The sequence below is a fragment of the Camelus bactrianus genome, chromosome 8 (assembly GCF_048773025.1).
Source record: "Camelus bactrianus isolate YW-2024 breed Bactrian camel chromosome 8, ASM4877302v1, whole genome shotgun sequence".
Classification (NCBI taxonomy): Eukaryota; Metazoa; Chordata; class Mammalia; order Artiodactyla; family Camelidae; genus Camelus; species Camelus bactrianus.
The window spans coordinates 6,956,804-6,977,380 of record NC_133546.1 but is presented as its reverse complement, the minus strand read 5'-3'; the positions used below and the strand labels follow the sequence as shown (position 1 = coordinate 6,977,380).

Genomic DNA, 20,577 nt, shown 5'->3' with positions numbered 1-20,577 from the left:
GCATACACACTTAATATTTTCCATTTTATTGTGCTGTTAATTTTATTAATTAATCCGATGAATAAAAATATTTCACTGGTATTTGTATTTCCCTGATTAACAATGAGAATACACATGTTTTATTTTCAATAACTTAACCTTTTTTTGATGCTACTTCTATAAATAACTTGGTATTCTTGGACCATTATTTTTTTCTAATGGAGTGTTTAAAGGATTGTCTTTTCCTTACTGATTTTTAGTAGCTCTTTATTTCCTTTTTTTTTTTTTTTTGAGGGAATGCAAATTTATTATTTTTTAAATTAAAGTATAATTGATTTACAATGTTGGTTAGTGTCAGGTGTACAGCAAAGTGATTTAGTTTTAAACATATTCTTTTTCAGATTCTTTTCCATGATAGGTTATTACATGATATTGAATACAGTTCCCTGTGCTCTACAGTAGCTCCCCATTATTTATTTATTTATACATAGTAGTGTCTGTTAATCCCACACTCCTAATTTATTCCCCCTGCCATTTCTTTTGGATATTAATCCCTTGAATGCTTTATATATGTTGCAAATCTTTTCTCAAACCTGTCACTCATGCATTAAATTTATTCTTGGGGTGTGTGGTACCCCAAGTGTACAACACACACCGCTTCATTTAATTTAGTCCTGTTTTGGGTAGTCACATTGATCAATCAATCTTTCACGTGGCTCTTAGATTTTATTCTTGCCTAAAAAGTTCTCCTTATTTCAAATCATGGAAACACTCCCTTATATCTTTTTTTTTTTTGATTCATCCAGTAATGTTGATGGTGTCCATGCCTTAAGATTCAAAAGTATAAATCCTAGGAATATTTTTTTTTTGTTTTTGTTTTTGTGGGGGAGGTAATCAGGTTTGTTATTTGTTTTTAGAGGATGTACTGGGGATTGAACCCAGGACCTTGTGCATACCAAGCATGCACTCTACCACTTGAGCTATATCCCACCCTCTCTTATATCTTTTCTAATGTTGTTGATCTGCTAACTACTGGAGCCAATGCTAGATGCTCCAGCCAGCACCTTAAATCTAGAATCTTGGCTCAGAATACACATACCAATAAATTTGACCTGATCCATTATTATGTTTCAGCCTCCTGAGCTTAGCATCATAATTCATTCCCAAACTATTCCCTGGATTTCTGCCAATATAACTTACAAAATCTTGAAATTCTTTTCATGTGTAAGCTCCCTCTTTCCTAGATAGACTTCTGAATTCTTCCCTCGAGACATTCTAGAATCTACTCTGCACACATCTGGGGGCAATGATTGGTCTTGAGGAGTACTGGCATCCCCTCTTAAGGCACCTACATAAGATGAGGTCATGAAAAGTGTTCAAGGAAGAGAAGATTGCAGGACCTGGTCCCATACGCAGATTTTTATACAGCAGTACAACAAACTCCATTTGGTTGTTGATTGAGCTTAATAGTGTTCAAAAGAAGTCAGGTTGAATTGAATGGGTTTTATGATGAGCGTAGGCACCTCTGATTCTGGCCTTGTTTTATCAAAGCGGGCCAGAGCAGCTCTCTCTTCTTAATTTAGTGGGGTGTCTAGTTTCTTGACTTGGAGGTAAATAATCTTTTCTTTGTTTTTTCTTGATCTGCAATGATAAAAATGGAGAGGGGAGAAAGAAATTATAAGGAGCTGAAAACTGAAAGTTAGTAAGTAAGTGGAATAACAAATGAGTATAAATTTTGTTCAGGGTCCATCTTACAGTGTCCCTAGTGGTCACGCTCAAACAGAAAATGGACAGAGCTTGGTGAATAGCTAATGTGGATGGAGCAGTTCCTAAACTGTCTTGTAGGAGTGGGACTGGCCTACATAACTTATTTAAGGTGTTTCAACCCTCTCTGTAATAGAGACTGTTGGAAATGTCTAAATTTAATTTTATATCAATTAAAAATGATGCCTGCAAAATCTAGACACTGTTATAATTAGTTCTGCAAAAGGAATTTGAGAAATTATTTTTTTACCAAAATTTACTTTTCAGCATTGAACAAGTAAAAGAAATAAATTAAAAATCTGCTGACATCGTAAGTTTTCTCAACATCTTGCCTGTATGAACACCAGGATGTTGCGGATACTCATTGCCGAAATGCTGCTTTCTGCATTTTGCTGTTCCCAGCTGTGCCCTCCTGACATGTTTCTCTTGGTAATATTGAAATCTGGAGCAAGCCTGCTCCTGGGTCTGCCAGCTACTCACAGAATCCCCGTCACTCAGAAGTACTTAGTCTTGTCTTAGCTTCTGGACCAGTCTGAGCTGGGGAGAGTAGCAGCAGCTCACTTGAATCACCCAGAGGTACTGGGATCCTCTCAGGAGCCAGATGTGTGGCCCCAAGCACGTCTGCAGAGCTCCCTGGGTCTTCATGCCAACAGCAGCAACAACAGCACCAATAACAGCAACGGCAACAAGACCAGCAGCAGCAACAACAACAGCAACAGGAACAATAGCAGCAACAACAGCAACAACAGCAACAACAGCAGCAGCAACAGCAGCAGCAGCAACAGCAGCAACAGCAACAATAGCAACAACGGCAACAACAGCAATGGCAACAACAGTTGCAACAACAGCAGCAGCAACAGCAGCAACAGCAATGGGAACAACAGCAGCAGAAACAACAACAGCAACAGGAACAATACCAGCAGCAATGGCAACAGCAACAGCAACGACAGCAACAATGGCAACAATAGCAATGGCAACAACAGCCGCAACAGCAGCAACAACAGCTGCAACAACAGCAGCAGCAACAGCAATGGCAACAACAGCAGTAACAGCAACAATAGCAATGGTAACAACAGCAGCAGAAACAACAAGAGCAACAGGAACAATAGCTGCAGCAAGGGCAACAACAGCCACAACAACAGCAATGGTAACAACAGCTGCAACAACAGCAACAGCAACAATAGCAATGGCAACAATAGCAGCAGCAACAACAACAGCAACAATAGCAGCAGCCACAGCAAAAACAGCAACAACAGCTATCACAGCAGCAGCAGCAGCAGCAGCAGCAACAGCAACAGCAGCAGCAACAGCAACAGCAGCAACAGCAATAGCAACAACAGCAACAACAGCAGCAGAAACTACAACAGCAACAGGAACAATAGCAGCAGCAATGGCAACAATACCCACAACAACAGCAGCAACAACAGCAACAGCAACAACAGCAAAAACAACGGCAACAGCAGCAGCAGCAATAGCAGCAACAGCAGCAGCAACAACAACAGCAACAGGAACAATAGCAGCAGCAACAGCAAAAACAGCAACAACAGCAACAACAGCAGTCACAGCAGCAGCAGCAGCAGCAGCAACAACAACAACAATAATCGTAACAAGACCAGCAGCAGCAAAAGCAGCAGCAACAACAGCAACAGCAGCAGCAACAACAGCAACAGCAGCAGCAACAACAGCAGCAGCAACAGCAGCAACAGCAACAGTAACAACAGCAACAACGGCAACAACAGCAATGGCAACAACAGCCACAACAACAGCAGCAGAAACTACAACAGCAACAGGAACAATAGTAGCAGCAATGGCAACCACAGCCACAATAACAGCAGCAGCAACAGCAGCAAAAGCAACAGCAAAAACAGCAGCAGAAACTACAACAGCAACAGGAACAATAGCAGCAGCAACAACAACAACAGCCACAACAACAGCAATGGCAACAACAGCAGCAACAGCAACAATGGCAACAATAGCAATGGCAACAACAGCAGCAACAACAGCAATGACAATGGCAACAAAAGTGGCAACAAAAGCACCAACAGCAACAGCAACAACAGCAATGGCAACAACAGCCGCAACAATAGCAGTTCCAACAGCAACAAAAGCAATGGCAACAGTAGCAGCAACAACAGCAAAAACAGCAACAACAGCAACAGCAACAACAGCAGTCACAGCAGCAGCAACAGCAGCAACAACAGCAATGACAACAACAGCTGCAACAATAGCAGCTGCAACAGCAACAAAAGCAATGGCAACAATAGCAGCAGCTATAGCAGCAGCAACAACAACTGCAACAGGAACAATAGCAGCAGCAACAGCAAAAACAGCAACAACAGCAACAGCAACAACAGCAGTCACAGCAACAGCAACAGCAGCAGCAACAGCAGCAACAACAGCAATGACAACAACAGCTGCAACAATAGCAGCTGCAACAGCAACAAAAGCAATGGCAACAATAGCAGCAGTGACAGCAGCAGCAACAACAACAGCAACAGGAACAATAGCAGCAGCAACAGTAACAACAGCAACAACAGCTGTCACAACAGCAGCAACAGTAGCAACACCAATAGCAACAGCAGCAACAGCAGCAGCAACAGAAGCAACAGCAACAGCAACAACAGCAACAATAGCAACAACAGCAATGGTAACAACAGCCACAACAACAGCAACAGCAACAACAGCAACAATGGCAGCAACAGCAATGGCAAGAACAGCCGCAACAACAGCAACAGCAACAGCAGCAACAACAACAATGGCAACAACAATAGCAGCAGCAATAGCAACAACAATGGCAACAGCAGCAGCAATAGCAGCAACAACAACAGCAACAGGAACAATAGCAGCAGCAACAGCAGCAGCAACAACAGCAACAGCAATGGCAACAACAGTAACAACAGCAACAACGGCAACAACAGCAATGGCAACAACAGCCACAACAACAGCAGCAGCAACAGCAATGGCAATAACAGCAGCAGAAACTACAACAGCAACAGGAACAATAGCAGCAGCAACAACAACAGCCACAACAACAGCAATGGCATCAACAGCAGCAGCAGCAACAGCAACAGCAACAATGGCAACAATAGCAATGGCAACGACAGCAGCAACAACAGCAATGACAACAACAGCCACAACAATAGCAGTTCCAACAGCAACAAAAGCAATGGCAACAATAGCAGCAACAACAGCAAAAACAGCAACAACAGCAACAGCAACAACCGCAGTCACAGCAACAGCAACAGCAGCAACAACAGCAATGACAACAACAGCTGCAACAATAGCAGCTGCAACAGCAACAAAAGCAATGGCAACAATAGCAGCAGTGATAGCAGCAGCAACAACAACAGCAACAGGAACAATAGCAGCAGCAACAGTAACAACAGCAACAACAGCTGTCACAGCAGCAGCAACAGTAGCAACACCAATAGCAACAGCAGCGACAGCAGCAGCAACAGCAGCAACAGCAACAGCAACAACAGCAACAACAGCAACAACAGCAATGGCAACAACAGCCGCAACAACAGCAACGGCAACAGCAGCAACAACAGCAATGGCAACAACAGCAGCAACAGCAACAACAGCAACAGCAACAAAAGCAATGGCAACAATAGCAGCAGTGATAGCAGCAGCAACAACAACAGCAACAGGAACAATAGCAGCAGCAACAGTAACAACAGCAACAACAGCAGTCACAGCAGCAGCAACAGTAGCAACACCAATAGCAACAGCAACAACAGCAGCAGCAACAACAGCAACAATGGCAACAACAGCAATGGCAACAACAGCCACAACAACAGCAACAGCAACAACAGCAACAATGGCAGCAACAGCAATGGCAACAACAGCAGCAACAGCAACAACAGCAACAGCAACAATAGCAATGGCAACAACAGCAACAGCAACAGCAACAAAAGCAATGGCAACAACAGCAGCAGCAATAGCAGCAGCAACAACAACTGCAACAGGAACAATAGCAGCAGCAACAGCAAAAACAGCAACAACAGCAACAGTAGCAGTCACAGCAGCAGCAACAGCAGCAACAGCAATGATAGCAATGGCGACAACATCAGCAACAAAAGCAATGGCAACTGCAGCAACAGCAACAATAGCAATGGCGACAACATCAGCAACAAAAGCAATGGCAACTGCAGCAGCCACGGCAACTGCAGCAGCAACAGCCACAACAACAGCAGCAGCAACTGCAGCAACAGCAACAACAGCAATGGCAACAACAGTAATGGCAACTACAGCAGCTGCAATAGCAGCAGAAGCAACAACAGCAACATAAACAATAGCAGCAGCAACAGCAGTCACAGCAACAGCAACAACAGCAGCAGCAACAGAAACAGCAACAACAGTAACAACGGCAACAACAGCCGCAACAGCAGCAGCAATAACAATAACAGCAACAAGAACAACAGAAACACAACAGCTGAAGCACAGCGGCGGGGCTGACTGGTCCCCAAAGGCAGCCCTGCACGGCACCTCCTGGGAGGCAGCCATCTGAGGCAAGGCGTGCCCATGGGCCCTGGCCTCTGGGTCCCAGGACTAGAACCTTGGCTTGTCACGTACTGGCCCTGTGACTTTGGGCAAGTCCTTTAATCTCTCTTGCTTTGGTTTGTTTTCAGTTGTCAAATGGGGTTAATAACACTACCTATTCCACAGGGCTGCTGCAAGGATTCAATGAGGTGATGCATGAAGAGAGCCCGGAGAGCACTAACCGAAAGCTCTTGGGACATGTTAGCTATTGTTACCTGATTTTGTAAAAAAGGAAACAGGCTGAGCGGTACATCAGGAAGTCAAAAGACTCTCTGTAGCTAGGATGGACTCAAGAAAGACATGGGCGGTGGTGGGGCCTCCCACCCTACCTGTCTTGCAGGCTCCCTCAGTGTCTGGGACGCTGTGCCTGGAGCAGCTCTGCTGCCCGAGACAGCCAGCCTGACCCCAGGTACCAACTTCGGTCAGTCTGCTCCGCTCCAGGCCCTTCTGCCTCCTGTGGGCTGCCCCTCCTCATCTCCTCTGCAGGGGGAGCCTGTGACCAGCTCTGCCTGGGTCCCCATCTTCCTACACCCTCCTCCTGCCGTGCCCTAAGCCTTACAGATCTGTCTTCTGTCTTTGAAAAGTGAACTGGCTTACATGGTACAGAAAACTGAAACGTGCAAATCTTCATAGAAGTTTTGCAGATCGCATAAACAGCAAGAATATAAAATAACAAAAGGAATAATCTTTTAAATACCTCTTTTGCCTACTTTGAACCAGCTTGTTGAAAATGAAAAACTCTTTCAAGATAGGCATATGTCCCTGAGCTGCACTTCCTTCTTTCAAAACCAGTCAGCATATGTTTAAAAATCTGATTCCCAATGAATCACCTGAGTGCATATTTTCCTGTTTTCCAGAACAGCTGTGAAAACTTCATTAATAATCTCAGTGTTTACTGGACATTTACTAAGCACCAGACACATGATCTCATTTAATCATTGCAAAAATTCAATGACAAGGAACTGTGGTCCCCATTTACAGATGAAAAACTGGAGGCTTAGAGGAGTTAGGGCCACAGGGTAGGAAAAGTGAGGACTCGGCCTGTCAGACTCTGCAGCCCTTGCTCCTCGCCCCCAGGTATTACTGCCTTCCTGTGTTCGGGGCTGACTGGGAGGACCCCGGGGGGAACTCCCTCAGTGATGCTGTGGAAGGAACGGCGCGTTTATCCCACAGCTCTCTGGTGAGCACCTGCTCTGTGTGGGCCCGGTACTGCTTTAAAGGGGCTGGAGTCTCTGCCCTCAAGGGGAGGCACGCACACACATGGGAAGCTGAAATGAGGTGGCGGCATGGGGTTAATCGAGGTCAAGGATCTCAAACGCAAGTGTCTACGTGCACTGAGCGGATGGGTACCAGGCAGAGGATGTAGGGAAGGTGGGCTTGTGACCACTTCCAGTGGGCGTGTCCTTCAAAGAGCTGAGGGATGGCTCAGCTCCTGTAAATTGTCAACAGGAGGAGGTGCCTGCTCAGTGTTACCTAGTTCTCTGACTTTTTTCCTTTTAAAAACAGATTCTGGAAATTCAGTTTATGTGGAATTTCCCACTTTAAAAAAGCAGCATGTGGGCCAAGCACAGCCCTTGAGATCCTGGTGTCCTGTGGGCTGCCAGTGTGTGACCTCTGGCTGAATTCAAAGCCTCTTCCAACTCTAAGCCGCAAGCTTAGGAAAAGCCTCAGGCCCTTGTGATTCTTCTGCCATGACGTTTGCCCAAGTACTGAGTATGTTCAGTGAGAAGGGTTTGTAGCATGAATACAATTCAGCTCAGTTCACGAAACCAATGGGCCGAAAATGGAGAAGGAGAATGGATAAAATAAATAGAAATATCCAAGCGTACCACATAAACAAATTTATGAGGAGTGTGTCACATATATTTCTCTTTATTTAGAATTTTAAGGTTGCTTATTGAATAGGTGCATATGTATTCAGAAAGTACAAAAAGGTAGGCGCTGAAAAGTTGCCCTCCCACCTGTATCCCGTCGTCACCCAATTCCGTAGACAATAATGTTGTGCATGTTCTTCCAGAGATACAAGAAAACTGTGTGTATATTTAATGCATATGTTTTTTGCTCTTTGTACACAAATGATAGAACATGTACCTTCCTCTGTTTTGCTTTTTCCCCATTAATAATATATCTAGGAAAACTTACCAGCGTACATCAAGCTGCCTCATTCTTTTTAATGGCTATGGAATGAGATACCATACTTGATATAACTGGTCTCCCAACAATGGGCATTTGTGTTGTTTCCAATCTTTCATTACATAAAAAGTTGCTTTCTGAATAATCCTGGACATAACGCCATTTTGCACATGCAAATTCCTAGTAGTGTGGAAATGCTAGGTAAAAAGACGTGCACATTTATAATTTGGATACTGTTGTCACATTGCCCTTCATAGAGGTTTTAAATCTGTCCTCCTGGCAATGCAGACCACCTGTTCCCCCAGTTGTTTCCCCAATTAGTTCCCCACATGGTGCAGTCGACCCTTGAACAACACACATTTGAACTGCCCAGGCCCACTTATATGTGGGCTTTTTTCAGTTAATATATTAGAAAAAATTTTGGAGATTTGTAACAGTTTGAAAAAACTTGCAGATGAACCATGTAGCCTAGAGACATTAAAAAAATTAAGCAAAAGTGAAGTATGTCATGAATGCATAAAGTAGATGTAGATATTAGTCTATCGTTACATGGGCTTAAGGTGAGTGATATAGAATATAAAATTAATAATGTGTTCATTTTCTTACTGTGTTGTAACTTTGCTTTCAGAGAGTTAACGTTACCACACAGTATGCCAATCTCCCCTGTACTGAAGAAACTGCATATCAGACTATCATCATACGTACATGGGTTTTAAAAAAATGAAATGATGTTTCCAACACTATATTATGACTATGGTTGTAACACTCTATGCCATAAAAATTTCATAACAATTCATTCATTACTGTCTAGGCCAGGCTACTGTGAAGCAATTGTATCAGTTACACCAGGTGACCATAAAGCAATCTTATTGTCATTTCGTTATCAACATGTGGGTCATTATATCTGTAAATAGATATGAATTTCTTTTTCACATTATCTTTTCATTTTTGATGTCAAGTGTCAGTAATACATGTAACATCTACAGTGTTTTATAGCATGTAAGGCAATATTACTGTAGGTACCAACAGACAATTCATCTTCTAAACAGATGACATAAACTTCTGGAATCAGTAAATAGAGGAGAGTGCTATAAATGTATTTCCTTTTCCTTATGATTTTCTTAGTAATATTTTCTTTTCTCTAGCTTACTTAATTGCAAGAATACAGTATATAGTACATTTAACATATAAAATATGTGTTAATCGACTTTATGCTATATGTGAGCTTCTGGTCAGCAGCAGGGTACCGGCAGTTAAGTTTGTGGGGAGTTGAAAGTTATATATGGATTCCTGACTGCACTGGGGGGCAGCACCCCTAACCCCTGCGTTCTTCAAAGGTCAACTCTACGTTACCAAGGAGTGTGCTCTTTGACAATCCTAGTGGGTATTAGTGTGGTGTTAATTTTGCACTTCTCTTACTATGAAGGAGACTGAGCATATTTTAATACATTAGAAAGCTGTTTGAATCTTTTTTTTTTGCTAAATTATCTGTTCAAGTCCTTTGGCCACTTTTTTTCTACTGAGCAGTTGCACTTGTGAATTTGTTAGCACTCTTTATATATTGGGAAAATTAGCCCTTTATGGAGGAGTAAATACTTTCTCTAAATTAGTTTTTTGGTTTTTTTTTTAAAGTTATGATAGTTTTTCAATGAAGAAATTTAAATTTTTATGAAGGCAAACTTTTTTTTTCATGAGTCCTGGACACTGGGGGTCAAATTTTAACGACCGTCTTCACTATGAAAGGATAAAGGTATTCTCCCATAGTATTCATTATTTTACTGGTTCTTTTTTTGGACATGTTAGATTCACTTTGATTTCATTTGAATTGAGCTCAGTGTATGGTGTGACGTATAGGTTGAACCTCATTTTTCTTTCCAACTGGCTGCAGAGTTTTCCCAAAACATGGATTGAACAGCTCACTTGGGAATCCCAACTGCCTACCTCTGCATGTTTTCAGCTTCTTCAATGGTCTCTGGCAAAGCCTTCCCTTTGGTCTCTGGAAGCAACAGCACCAGCCCTCCGGCAACCAAGCCAACCACCGCTGAAGCCAAACAGACGCAAATCACATTCCGAACTGAAGCATGCTGACTCTAAAATTAGAACCCCCCTTATTTCTTATAAAAAATTTTTTTTTGGTGATCTCCTATACTTTCAGATTCCTTTGCCATCGCTGACTGCCCTATTCTCCATCATAAATATTTTGCCCATTCCCAAGTCCGATGGATTGCAATTCCTTATAGGGTAATGAAATACTTAACATTTTGAGTCACAGTTATTCTCGGCTAGAGGACATTACCACAATATTAAGATCCTTCGGAGTTAGAAAATAACTCTGAAAAAAACCTCAATGCTAAGAAAAGGAAGAATATAACCCTGCCAATATCAAGCACTTGGCAATGAAAATGGGCCCGAAACTTGGATCATAATCAGTAAATAAAAGCAATGAATCATGTGTTACTGCACAACAGCATTAAACAGGTGAGCCAGGTTTTTAGTTCTGATTCAGGTGTTGGATAAATTCCTTTTTTCTGTGTCTCTAGCTGTGATTTTTTTGCATATGCCGGGGAGGAGGGTGTATAGTAGTAAACATTAGGGTGTTTTTGTTTCTCTAAATTCCCATGAAAGTTTTGAGATTGTAAGGTTTTTCTTTCTCTAAATTCCCATTCAGTTTTGAGATTTATATGTTTTTCTATAAAAGGATACAGGAAGCAGGATGTGGGTTCTTCACTCTTTTTGGGGTTTTGAAAAATACATGCTGGACTCCATTTTTGCACCCTTAAAACTGCGAGAAATACAGGCCACGGCACACAGTGGTTCAGGGCACTGGCTAGAACTCTGGGCACCTGAGTCTGGTCCAGATACCCTGCATGCTGGTCTCAGAGCCCTGAGAAGTCCTGTGACCTCCCTGCTGCTCCAGACTCCTCTACAGAAAGCAGGGTGATGTCTCCACCTCAAAGACTCGTCATGAGGCTGAAATGAATTCACATTTGTTAAGGGCTTAGAAAAGTGCCTGGTACTTGGGAGGAACTAAATAGCGAACCTCTCAAGAACTTCCCACCCTCTAAAGATTCACGTGGTTGTAACTCATGCCAACAAGAAACATATTCAACTGGCTTTGATTCTCTGAAGCAAGTGTTTGGGAAAAAATATATTAATCAAACTATAATCTGTTTAGTATTTTATATTTGCAAGGATGGGCCTAATAAACTAGGATGTTTCTTATTAATTTTTCCAGTACTCTTTCAATCAGGATTTTCCAACGTGTTGATTTGTTGATTTTCAGGCTACTAGAGGACTGTTTCTGGCTATTTCAAGAGCACAATTAGCACGTTATTACTGTGTGAAAAGAAAGGGAAAGAAGTTAAGGTGTAAAATTGTTAGTTTAGCCTCCTGCTACCTACTCAGATTAAAGGTTGGGGAGAGAAGAAGATGAAACTGTCAGTAAATATGAAATTGGGAATTGTCTTTGAGTTTGCTTCAAACGTTGAAATGCAGGTAAAATTCTTTATCTTCTCAAGGGGACGTAAGACCCAAGAAAGGGACAGCACTGGTTCCTCTGGGTCTGGCCTGTGCATTTCTTTGTCAAATGGTACTTAGAGAAACACGGAGTATCTGTACTCTACTCAGAAGTAGGCCGCTGAGCCATGAGTCACTCACTGCCCACCTAGGGGCGCGGCAGGGACTGAGGTGGAAGGGGGACGGCGCGTCCCAAGATGGAAAGGGGGCCTTGGGGTCAGGCCCCTCAGCCAGCGCTGAGCGAGGAAGGAAGGAATCTGAGGCAGTGCCAGCCACTGTGGCCAAAGCATGATCATCTCAAGATAAAGAGCTCGTGATCTATCAGCTCTGGCTTTCTTGTTGTTCTTAAGTTGGAATGTGGAGAAATTCATTGGGTCTGTTTTGAGGGTGAGTTCTGTCAACGGTTTGGAACTTTGGCTGGCAGACCTATAGCAGTGGAAAGATGTCCCCCTCACAAATCCCTTGTGAAGAAGGAAAGAGCAGAGACACTTGTGTATGACAATGCACAGTACCAGGAGCACAGCCATCTGCTGTCCCCTGGGCGGGCGTGTGTCTGAGAGAGGCTTTTCCTCCCCACTCCACCCCCAACATGAAGCAAGTCTGGTATGCCCATGGGGAAAAGTATTACATTTTTGTCAAATTAAAAGAAAGGCTCAGAATGAGTCCTAGAGAAGACTGAAATGGGTGCATCAAGGATCTGGGCGAATGTTGAGAAGGTGGCTGTTGTGTGTGTGAATCTGGAGATGTGTCCATGTGGATGCGGTGGAGAGGCTCCGTCCTCTGGTCTACCACGTGGGGAAAGGAATGGATGCTGGGTGACCAGAAGTGCCCAGGACTCCCAGTCCCCATCCACAGCCTTCAGACTTCGCGTCCAGCACGTGTTCATCATTAGATTTGTCCCCCATCTTCTATCCTGCAGCCTGGTCAGGGAGGGGCGGGCTCAGCATTGCTACATCCTTGAGGGTCAGAGGGAGGCGCTGTGCTCCAGCTCCTCAAATCTAACTGCTGAGGACTCTGAGCACGGGGATGCCCCACACCAGCCCGGCTGTTCCCATTGTGCTAATGCATTTTCTTAATCTGGATCTTCATTTCCCCTGGGTTTTGAAATTGCCCTTTGCAAAATTTTAACCACCTTTCTTTGAAGTGATGAAGTAAAAGAGTTTGAATGTTTCCTCGCAGAAGAGGCAGGAAGAGTTAAGTCTTGGACAAAGAGACCCTAGGAGGGCGGAAATCAGTGAGAAGAGAGGAGCTTCCTCAGGGGGAGCCTCATCTCACTCTCCCTTGACTTTGCACCTCAATGGGCATGAGTCCTAGTGGGTTCCCATAACTGAGTACCACTGGCTGCTAACACTATTAGTAATACACAGCAATAGGACCGATTACTGGGCATATTTACTAGTTACTTATAGGCATGAAGCCTACTTTGAGGTAGAAAAATGGAGCCCCTAGAAAAATAGGTTATCATTCAAAGGCGTCTCTGAGGTTTTCTTACCAAAAACCACCAGCGGGAGCTCATGCCAGATGCCAGTGAGCCGGTAGACCAGGAAAGGCGTGATGATGCCACCGACGTCACACATGGAGGAGCAGACGAGGACCCCAAGGTTCCTGAAATGGAGGAAAGTAGTGTAACTTTTTACTTGTCACAGTACAGTGGTTACCTCCCACCCCGCCGTGAATAGATACTCCCCCAAATCATTAAAATGTGTGTGAATGGAAAGAAAATGTTCATGCTAATTCCATCCATGTTCTGTTGCACTTGTTTTATGTTAAGTTTCTTGAAGACTTTTAATTGGGGGCATTTTCACTTTTTACTGCCATCGCCTGGCTCCCCTGCTCCGTTCTGTGTTTGGGTCGCTTCTGACCGCTCCCTCCCGTGGCCAGTTGGTAAGCCCTCTGGCAATTCCATCTCTTCTGTTCTCATCACACGGCTTCTGTGTTTTACCCCAGCCTGCAAGTGTGAGGTGCGGCTGGCTGCTGCCGTGAAATGTTCTCATCCTCCCTTATCCTGTCTTTTGAAAAGGCAGGGGTCTTCTGCTGGCACCTGGGGTTGTTCTCATCAGTAAATAAACGTCCCAACTGCCCTCTTCACGCTGAGGAAAAGGTACTCACCTGATGAACGTGGGGTACAGCTCGGCGTTGACCAGGCAAACCATCTCGTAGGCCATTGTAATTCCCATTCGCCCCAAGCACGCGGCTGTAACTCTCAGCCACAGTAGATCTGAGAGGAGAAACACATCACTTACACATGCTGTGCATGCCCCCTGGTCTCAGAACAGGGCTCCAGAGAGGGCTTCGCAAGGAGAACGTGTGCCCTCCAGAAGGGAACAAGAATGCACAATCGGTTCCTCTAGAGTCTCAAGAAAATCCAGCAAAGTTCCCCACGTCTGTTTCAACCTCAAACACAGCTCTGGCACTCTCCACCCTTTAGCCCTCAGTCATGAGTGACAGCAGACTTACCCCAGCTTCCAAAGCGGCGCCCATGTTAGTCTACAGAGGTCGCCCAAAAGAAATAGCAAGATACGGACATGTTAAAAATAGTTGCTAATAATTGAAAGATTACAAAAAGCCCCGTGTTGGTAATAGGATTCTGTTACACAGGTTTTTGCTCCCCTTCACTGAGAAAGCATTTTAAGAGGAAAGAAAGGAACTGAAGAGTCATTCATGGACAGCATTTATCTCAGTTTTCTCCTTTATTCTGCAGGGAGGTCAAGGAAATGATGGAATAAGATTATCGTGCTGGGGCTGCTTGCCCCCAAGCCCGTGCTGTCTGCTCTGGGCCAGCTTGGTGGGCTGCAGCCCGGGTCCGCCCAGGCTCTCTTGTTACATTACATCAGAGAACCAGCGGGCGTGAGAATATTACATCAGGCAACCGTTGGGCGTGACTGTTCTTAAAGGCAGAGTGGCCGTATGGGTTGGCTCAGGAAGGCCCCAGATACTGCATTCCTTCTTTCCAAATCGACTTGGATGGTAAATTACACGGTCCTCCTATCAGAGGGCCGTGACACCCCTGCTGCTCAGGGCCTTGGAAGACAGGACCCCATTCTTACCCTCAGGGATAAAAACCGAGGCTAGACAGGCTGCCCCTGCCACCATATTTGCTGCAGCCCACGGATACCGGCGACCTATGCGGTCAATGGTGAGGATGATGATGAAGGCGGCTGGGAACTCAACCAGGGCAGAGTAGAAGAAATCCAGGTAGATATTGCTCCCGGCGAGGCCCATGTGCATGATGAGGCCCTGGTAGAGAACAGAGCTGGTGAACCTGAGCAGAGAGGAGAGCTCGGGTCAAGCCAAGCACCACGAGCAAAGACCCGAGCGGCTGATCGCAGGCCACCTCTCTCTGTCATCTCCTCGTTGCTCTCCCCTCGATTTCACTGCTTTCATTCTACCTGACCCACTCTGGTGGTTGGCTGTGACCCTGGGCCCAGGAAAGGGGAAGAGGCAGGACTACATTCCCTGGCGAAACCGAAAGGCAAGAAGGGGCGTCTTACTAGAGTGACTTATTGAATAAAAGTGAATCAGGTTATTAGTGGTTGTTAATAATTCCTCTCTGTGGTCTTCCAGTACCATCAAAATCACAAGGAATGACTATTCAATCCAAATTTTAGGAAACTGGGAGACCAGACGGGTACCAAATTCCCAAATGAGTAGAGCCCCCACTTCCTGATGACTTGTATTCCGACGTGATACAAACAACATTTTGATGATGTTTCTAGTTTTGTTGACTAAAAGTGTTCATTGTAATGGAGAAGATGGGGATAATCAGCAAGAGTCACAATTATCCAGAAAAGGAAGGAAGGATAATGAGGTGGAACTTCACTGATGCATTTCACACGTAATGTTGCGGAGGCTGCTAAATTAATCCCTGACGAGCTTTGCTTTTGTGAGTGATTGTGGCTCTCCCTTTGGCTGGTGTGAGTCATCCCAGAGATGCTGCAGACGGAGAGAAAGTCTGCTCCACCGAAGAGGGCTGGTGGGAGCCCACAGGGCAGCCTGCACACGGTGAGGACAAGCTTCAGTTACTGGACTGTGGAGCCAGTGGATTATTCTTACGGTTTATTCTTCTTCGGATGTTTATTCATTTTCTCCAGGCAGAAAAGAAAAAGAAAAAGCCATTTCTTTGTCAGCCTAGCACCATCAGGAGAGCTCTAGCTACACTCATAATCATTCACTTTGTTTGGGCTACGTATAGAATCACCTGGAGAATTGAAAAAGTATTGGTTCCTGGGTCCTTCTCTTGACCAATTAAACCGTATCCTTGTGGGGAAGCTTTGGTATTTTATAATCTCCCACGTGATTCTAAGGCAAAGCCAGGGTTGAGAATGTAGTGATGTATATGTTGGGATTGTAGGCTGAATTCAACACTCCTGAGAAAAATGATTTCAGGAAAACCTGCTATCAGCGAGCCCCCCTGCCATCCACCACTGATGCTAACTGGACACAGGCTAGGCTTTGAAGTTACCCTTGGTTCCTCCCTTTATGTGGATAATTGGAGTGAAAAGAATTTGGAGCGATTGCAAAGTGAAAAGTATTCCTCACCAGTTATACATCAAGATCAAAGTGTGTTTCCTTATCTGAGGGGTTCTGACCAAGTCAAGAAATGAAGGGTTCAACTTCTCGCCAACTTCCTCATCGGGTCGGAGGCTCTAAGAATAGAAACAACAGGAAGGGCTTTGTATATTTACTGTTGGTGTCCCTGTCACCCAGGGACGACGAGAATGCCTCACAAGTGCTGAGTGAGTATTGCGCGTCCAGGACGAGCTAAGCCCTTCACACACATCTGCTCACCTCGTTGTTCCAGCAACCCCACAAGTTAGGTTCTATGTTTTCACCCCATTTCACAGAAGAGGAAGCTGCACCACAGAGAAGGGAGGTAACTCACGCACCGTTGATAAAAGCACAGGGGGGGAGCCAGCCCAACAGCCCGGAGGGTTGACACTGACACGCCTCCTCTGCCCACTCGGACTGTGTGTGGTTCAACGGTCAGGAGGCTGTGCTCTGAGACCCTGGGACTCAGACCAGCGTCAGCATTGCCTGGAGCTCGTGAGAATGAAACATCTCTGGCCCCAGTCCAGCCAGACTGAACCCGAATCTGCATGTTCACAAGGCGAGTCCTGGGTGCAGAATTGAGAAGCCCGCTCTAGAAGAACACAGAAGGTGAATATTCCATCTCTATGGCTCTGAAAGCAGAGCCCTTTTGAGAACCGCTCCACTCTGCCTCCTTCTAAAGCAACAGTTGGCAGTGTGAGAAGGTCAGGGAACCAGGGGCAGAAATCCCCAGAAGACCAGCAATGACCAGACTCACTGCCATCACACGAACTCTGAACTTGGGTGAGACAGTGACCCACATGTGCTTTGATCCCTGGCCAGTTTGAGAGGATCTAAAACCTCAGATCACTGCTATGCCAATTGTTCGTGGGAAAAACTATGTATTCCAATCACCCAGAAACCAGAGGAAGTGAAGAAAAGAGGCCTCTGAGTTCCCGAATCCTCATTCTAAACGTCATGTGAATCTCAAATTCTTACAGGTCTCCTGTCTTAGAGCCTCATCAGAAATGGTTTGCTCTTATTTCTACAGAATTTCCTAATAAGCTTGATTTTCTCTTTTCCAGGTCCTGCCAGACGAAAAGGTTTAAACTGAAAGTGCTGAGTTCTGCAAAAGGCAAAACACTAAATGCAGAGAAAACGGATACGGCAGTAATTTCTTCTATGGCCACTATACATAAAAATGGATTCAAAAATTTTCTTCTGTATAGGTCAGGGAACTATGTTCAATATCTTATAATAACCTTCAATGAAAGAGAATATGAAAATGAATATATGTATGTACATGCATGACTGGGACATTGTGCTGGTCACCAGAAACTGGCACATTGTAACTGACGGTACTTCAATTAGACAAAAATAAAGAAGGCAGCAGGGGATTGCTTAAAATATTTTGGGATAATCTCTATCCCAAATTTTTAACATTCTAAGAAATGATTTGTGTCTGAAGAATCTTCCCTCTGGGGAAGATGTCCCTCCCCGAGGATGCCGACAGACACAGGCAAACAGGATGCCGGGGACTAGGGCGTGAGGACCAGCACAGTCTTGAGGTGAGCAAGGCAGAAGCTCCTCACTTGATGTGTAAGTGGTTTTCGGTTTCCTTTTAGTTTTATGTTTTCCATCAGCTTAAAATATTCTACCAGGGAACCACACATCTCAGCACAACAGGAAGCTCCTATTGTACAGAGGGAGTGGGCTTCCCAAATCCTCTTCTTCACTGTCCCCTGAGTGGATGCTTCAGCCGCTGGCTCACCTGGAGCGAGGCAGGCAGGGATCTTCCATTTTTCTTTGCAATGTGCTTAATGATTCTCATGGCTTTAGCACTTTTCTTCTGGGAGATCAGCCACCTCGGAGACTCAGGTACACACCTAGGGCAGAGAACAAGTGTTATCAGTGCTGTCAGGTGGTGGGGAAGCCCTGTGGAACCCCTTCCCCCGAATGGTCATAATCAGATTTCTGGGAAGGATCTTACCCAGTGAGGTTCGGTTGAATCCGTAAAGAAATAGAAGCCTGAAGGGGCTTGACCACAATGGAAACCATCAACAAAATGAAAAGGCAGCTTACTGAACAGGAGAGGGTATTTGCAAATCATAGTTCTGATAAGGAGTTAATATCCAAAATATATAAATAACTCATACAACTCAATAGCAAAACACTCCCCAAACAATTCAATTTAAAAATGGGCAGAGTATCTGACTAGGCACTTAAAAAAAAAAAAAAGACATACAGAGGGCCAACAGGCACATGAAAAGATGCTTGACATCACTAATTACCAGGGAAAAGCAAATTAAAATCACAAAGAGATATCATCTCACGCCTGTCAGAATGGCTATTATCAAAAAGAAAAGAAATAAGTGTTGGCGAGGATGTGGAGAAAAGGGTTGCACTGTGGGTGCAAATGTAAAATGGTGCAGCCACAGTGAAAAACAGTATGGAGATTCCTTTAAAAAAGTAAAAATAGAACTACTATACGATCCAGAAATTCCATTCCTTGTTATTTATCCAAAAAAAACCCCAAAAACAAGGACTTGAAAATATATATGCTCACCCTTGTTCACTGTAGCAATTTTTTTTTTACAATAACCAATATATGGAAGCAGCCCAAGTGTCCATCAATAGATGAATGAATAAAGAAGATGTGTATACACATATACATATATATGTATCTATCTCCCTCAGTATCCATGGAGGAATTAGTTCCAGGAACTCCTGTGGATACCCAAATCCTGGGATGCTCCAATCCATTATAATATATACATATAAAATTCTGAGACCTGATCTCCCAAAGGAATGAGGTAAGAGTTTGAGATCGGATGGTACTAGTATTTAAAAGCCAGCCTGCACAGATTAAACTTGATCTAGCAGGACACGGGGAGCCCCTGAACATCCTTGAGCAGGACTATAGTCACTTGCTTTGAGAAGCCAGGTTTGGGGTAGGTGGGAGGAGGGGACTTTTGGGAAGGAGGTGGTGGCACTGCTCTGCTGGTAGTTCTGAAGAAGAGTCAGAAAGGCCCCAGTTGGGGTCATCCCCCTGGAAGAGAAGGGTTGCTTTGAGAGGCGGGGCTCAGGAGAAACTCAGGATGGATATTTTGTGGGGGTGCTTGCAATGGAGAGAGGAATAAAGAACAATTCCTCTGTTAAGACTCAACATCTTACGCGTGACAAGGACATTGTGCTCTACACCAGAAACTGACATGTTGTAACTGACTATGCATCAATTTAAAAAAACTAAAAAAAAAAAAAAGACTCCACATCAGGAACAGAAGTGTGTGGTGCTCAGAGGCAGTCAGTCCCCAGCTCACTACATGGAATCTCTCCCTGTGACGTTGCAGGGCAATTTTTCTAGTTCACACTTGGTGCCCACACTTTAGGAAGTGGCATCAGTCCGGCCATGAACTGTTGCCTGCGCTGAAGAGCCAAGAAGGTGAAGGACTTGGGAGTAAGTCAGAAAAGTTAGGAAGTGGAGATGGTTAGCTGAGAGTGGAAAGTCTCGAGGGACTCTTGGAGGCATATCCAAACAGTTAAAGAACTGCCTGGCAGAATAGAAATTAAGGTAATTTTTTGAGGCTGTACGTGCAGAATTAGGAAATCTGGATAAACTTGATGGGGATGTGAACTCTTGCTCAGTGAACAGTCTCTTGATCCTGAGCTTTGGGTTCTAGAGTGAAATGGTTTGCTTGATGATAAAGTGTTATCCATGAGTGTTCGAGCAGAGGCTGGACAGTCACCCACTGGGGCCCTTGCTGTGGGACTCCTGTCCCAGACAGGAAACTGGTCCAGAGGATCCCTAATGTTATCTGACCTCTAAGAGCTGACAGCCCACCAGGACAGACAGTCCAGTCATGCAATGTCAAATGAAGAGTTGACCCCAACAAACAGTGAAAGGTGAGATTATAGAGGCTTGTGCACAATGCCACCGGGCAGGGGACAGAGGCCCTGCCTGGACAGGCTGACCAGAGTTGGCTTCAAAGAGGGTGGGGCTTGCACAGGTCCCTCCTCCCGTGACTTCCACGCCCCTCGGCCCCGGTAACTCCTCCTTTCTCGCCACTGGTGCCACCTCACTCTTCTTCCATCTCAGTTCCTCGTCCTCAGCTTGGC

The 20,577-nt window shown here is 44.6% G+C and overlaps 1 protein-coding gene across 2 annotated transcripts in view; it reads right to left on the bottom strand.

Moving 5' to 3' along the window:
• Positions 1-245: 245 nt before the first annotated feature.
• SLC22A2 (solute carrier family 22 member 2) overlaps positions 246-20,577 on the bottom strand; it is a 32,162-nt gene continuing 11,830 nt past the window's right edge. The window contains exons 5-11 of one of the 2 annotated variants that reach the window (XM_010965779.3): positions 18,233-18,347; positions 16,474-16,580; positions 14,982-15,196; positions 14,044-14,152; positions 13,427-13,539; positions 10,360-10,459; positions 246-1,620 (exon numbers count right to left, since the gene is read on the bottom strand). In XM_010965779.3, the coding sequence (XP_010964081.2) occupies positions 1,554-1,620; positions 10,360-10,459; positions 13,427-13,539; positions 14,044-14,152; positions 14,982-15,196; positions 16,474-16,580; positions 18,233-18,347 (826 nt within the window). In that variant the 3' untranslated portion in view covers positions 246-1,553. The remainder of the gene's footprint in view (positions 1,621-10,359; positions 10,460-13,426; positions 13,540-14,043; positions 14,153-14,981; positions 15,197-16,473; positions 16,581-18,232; positions 18,348-20,577) is intronic. The other variant, XM_045524585.2, reaches the window with a different exon arrangement.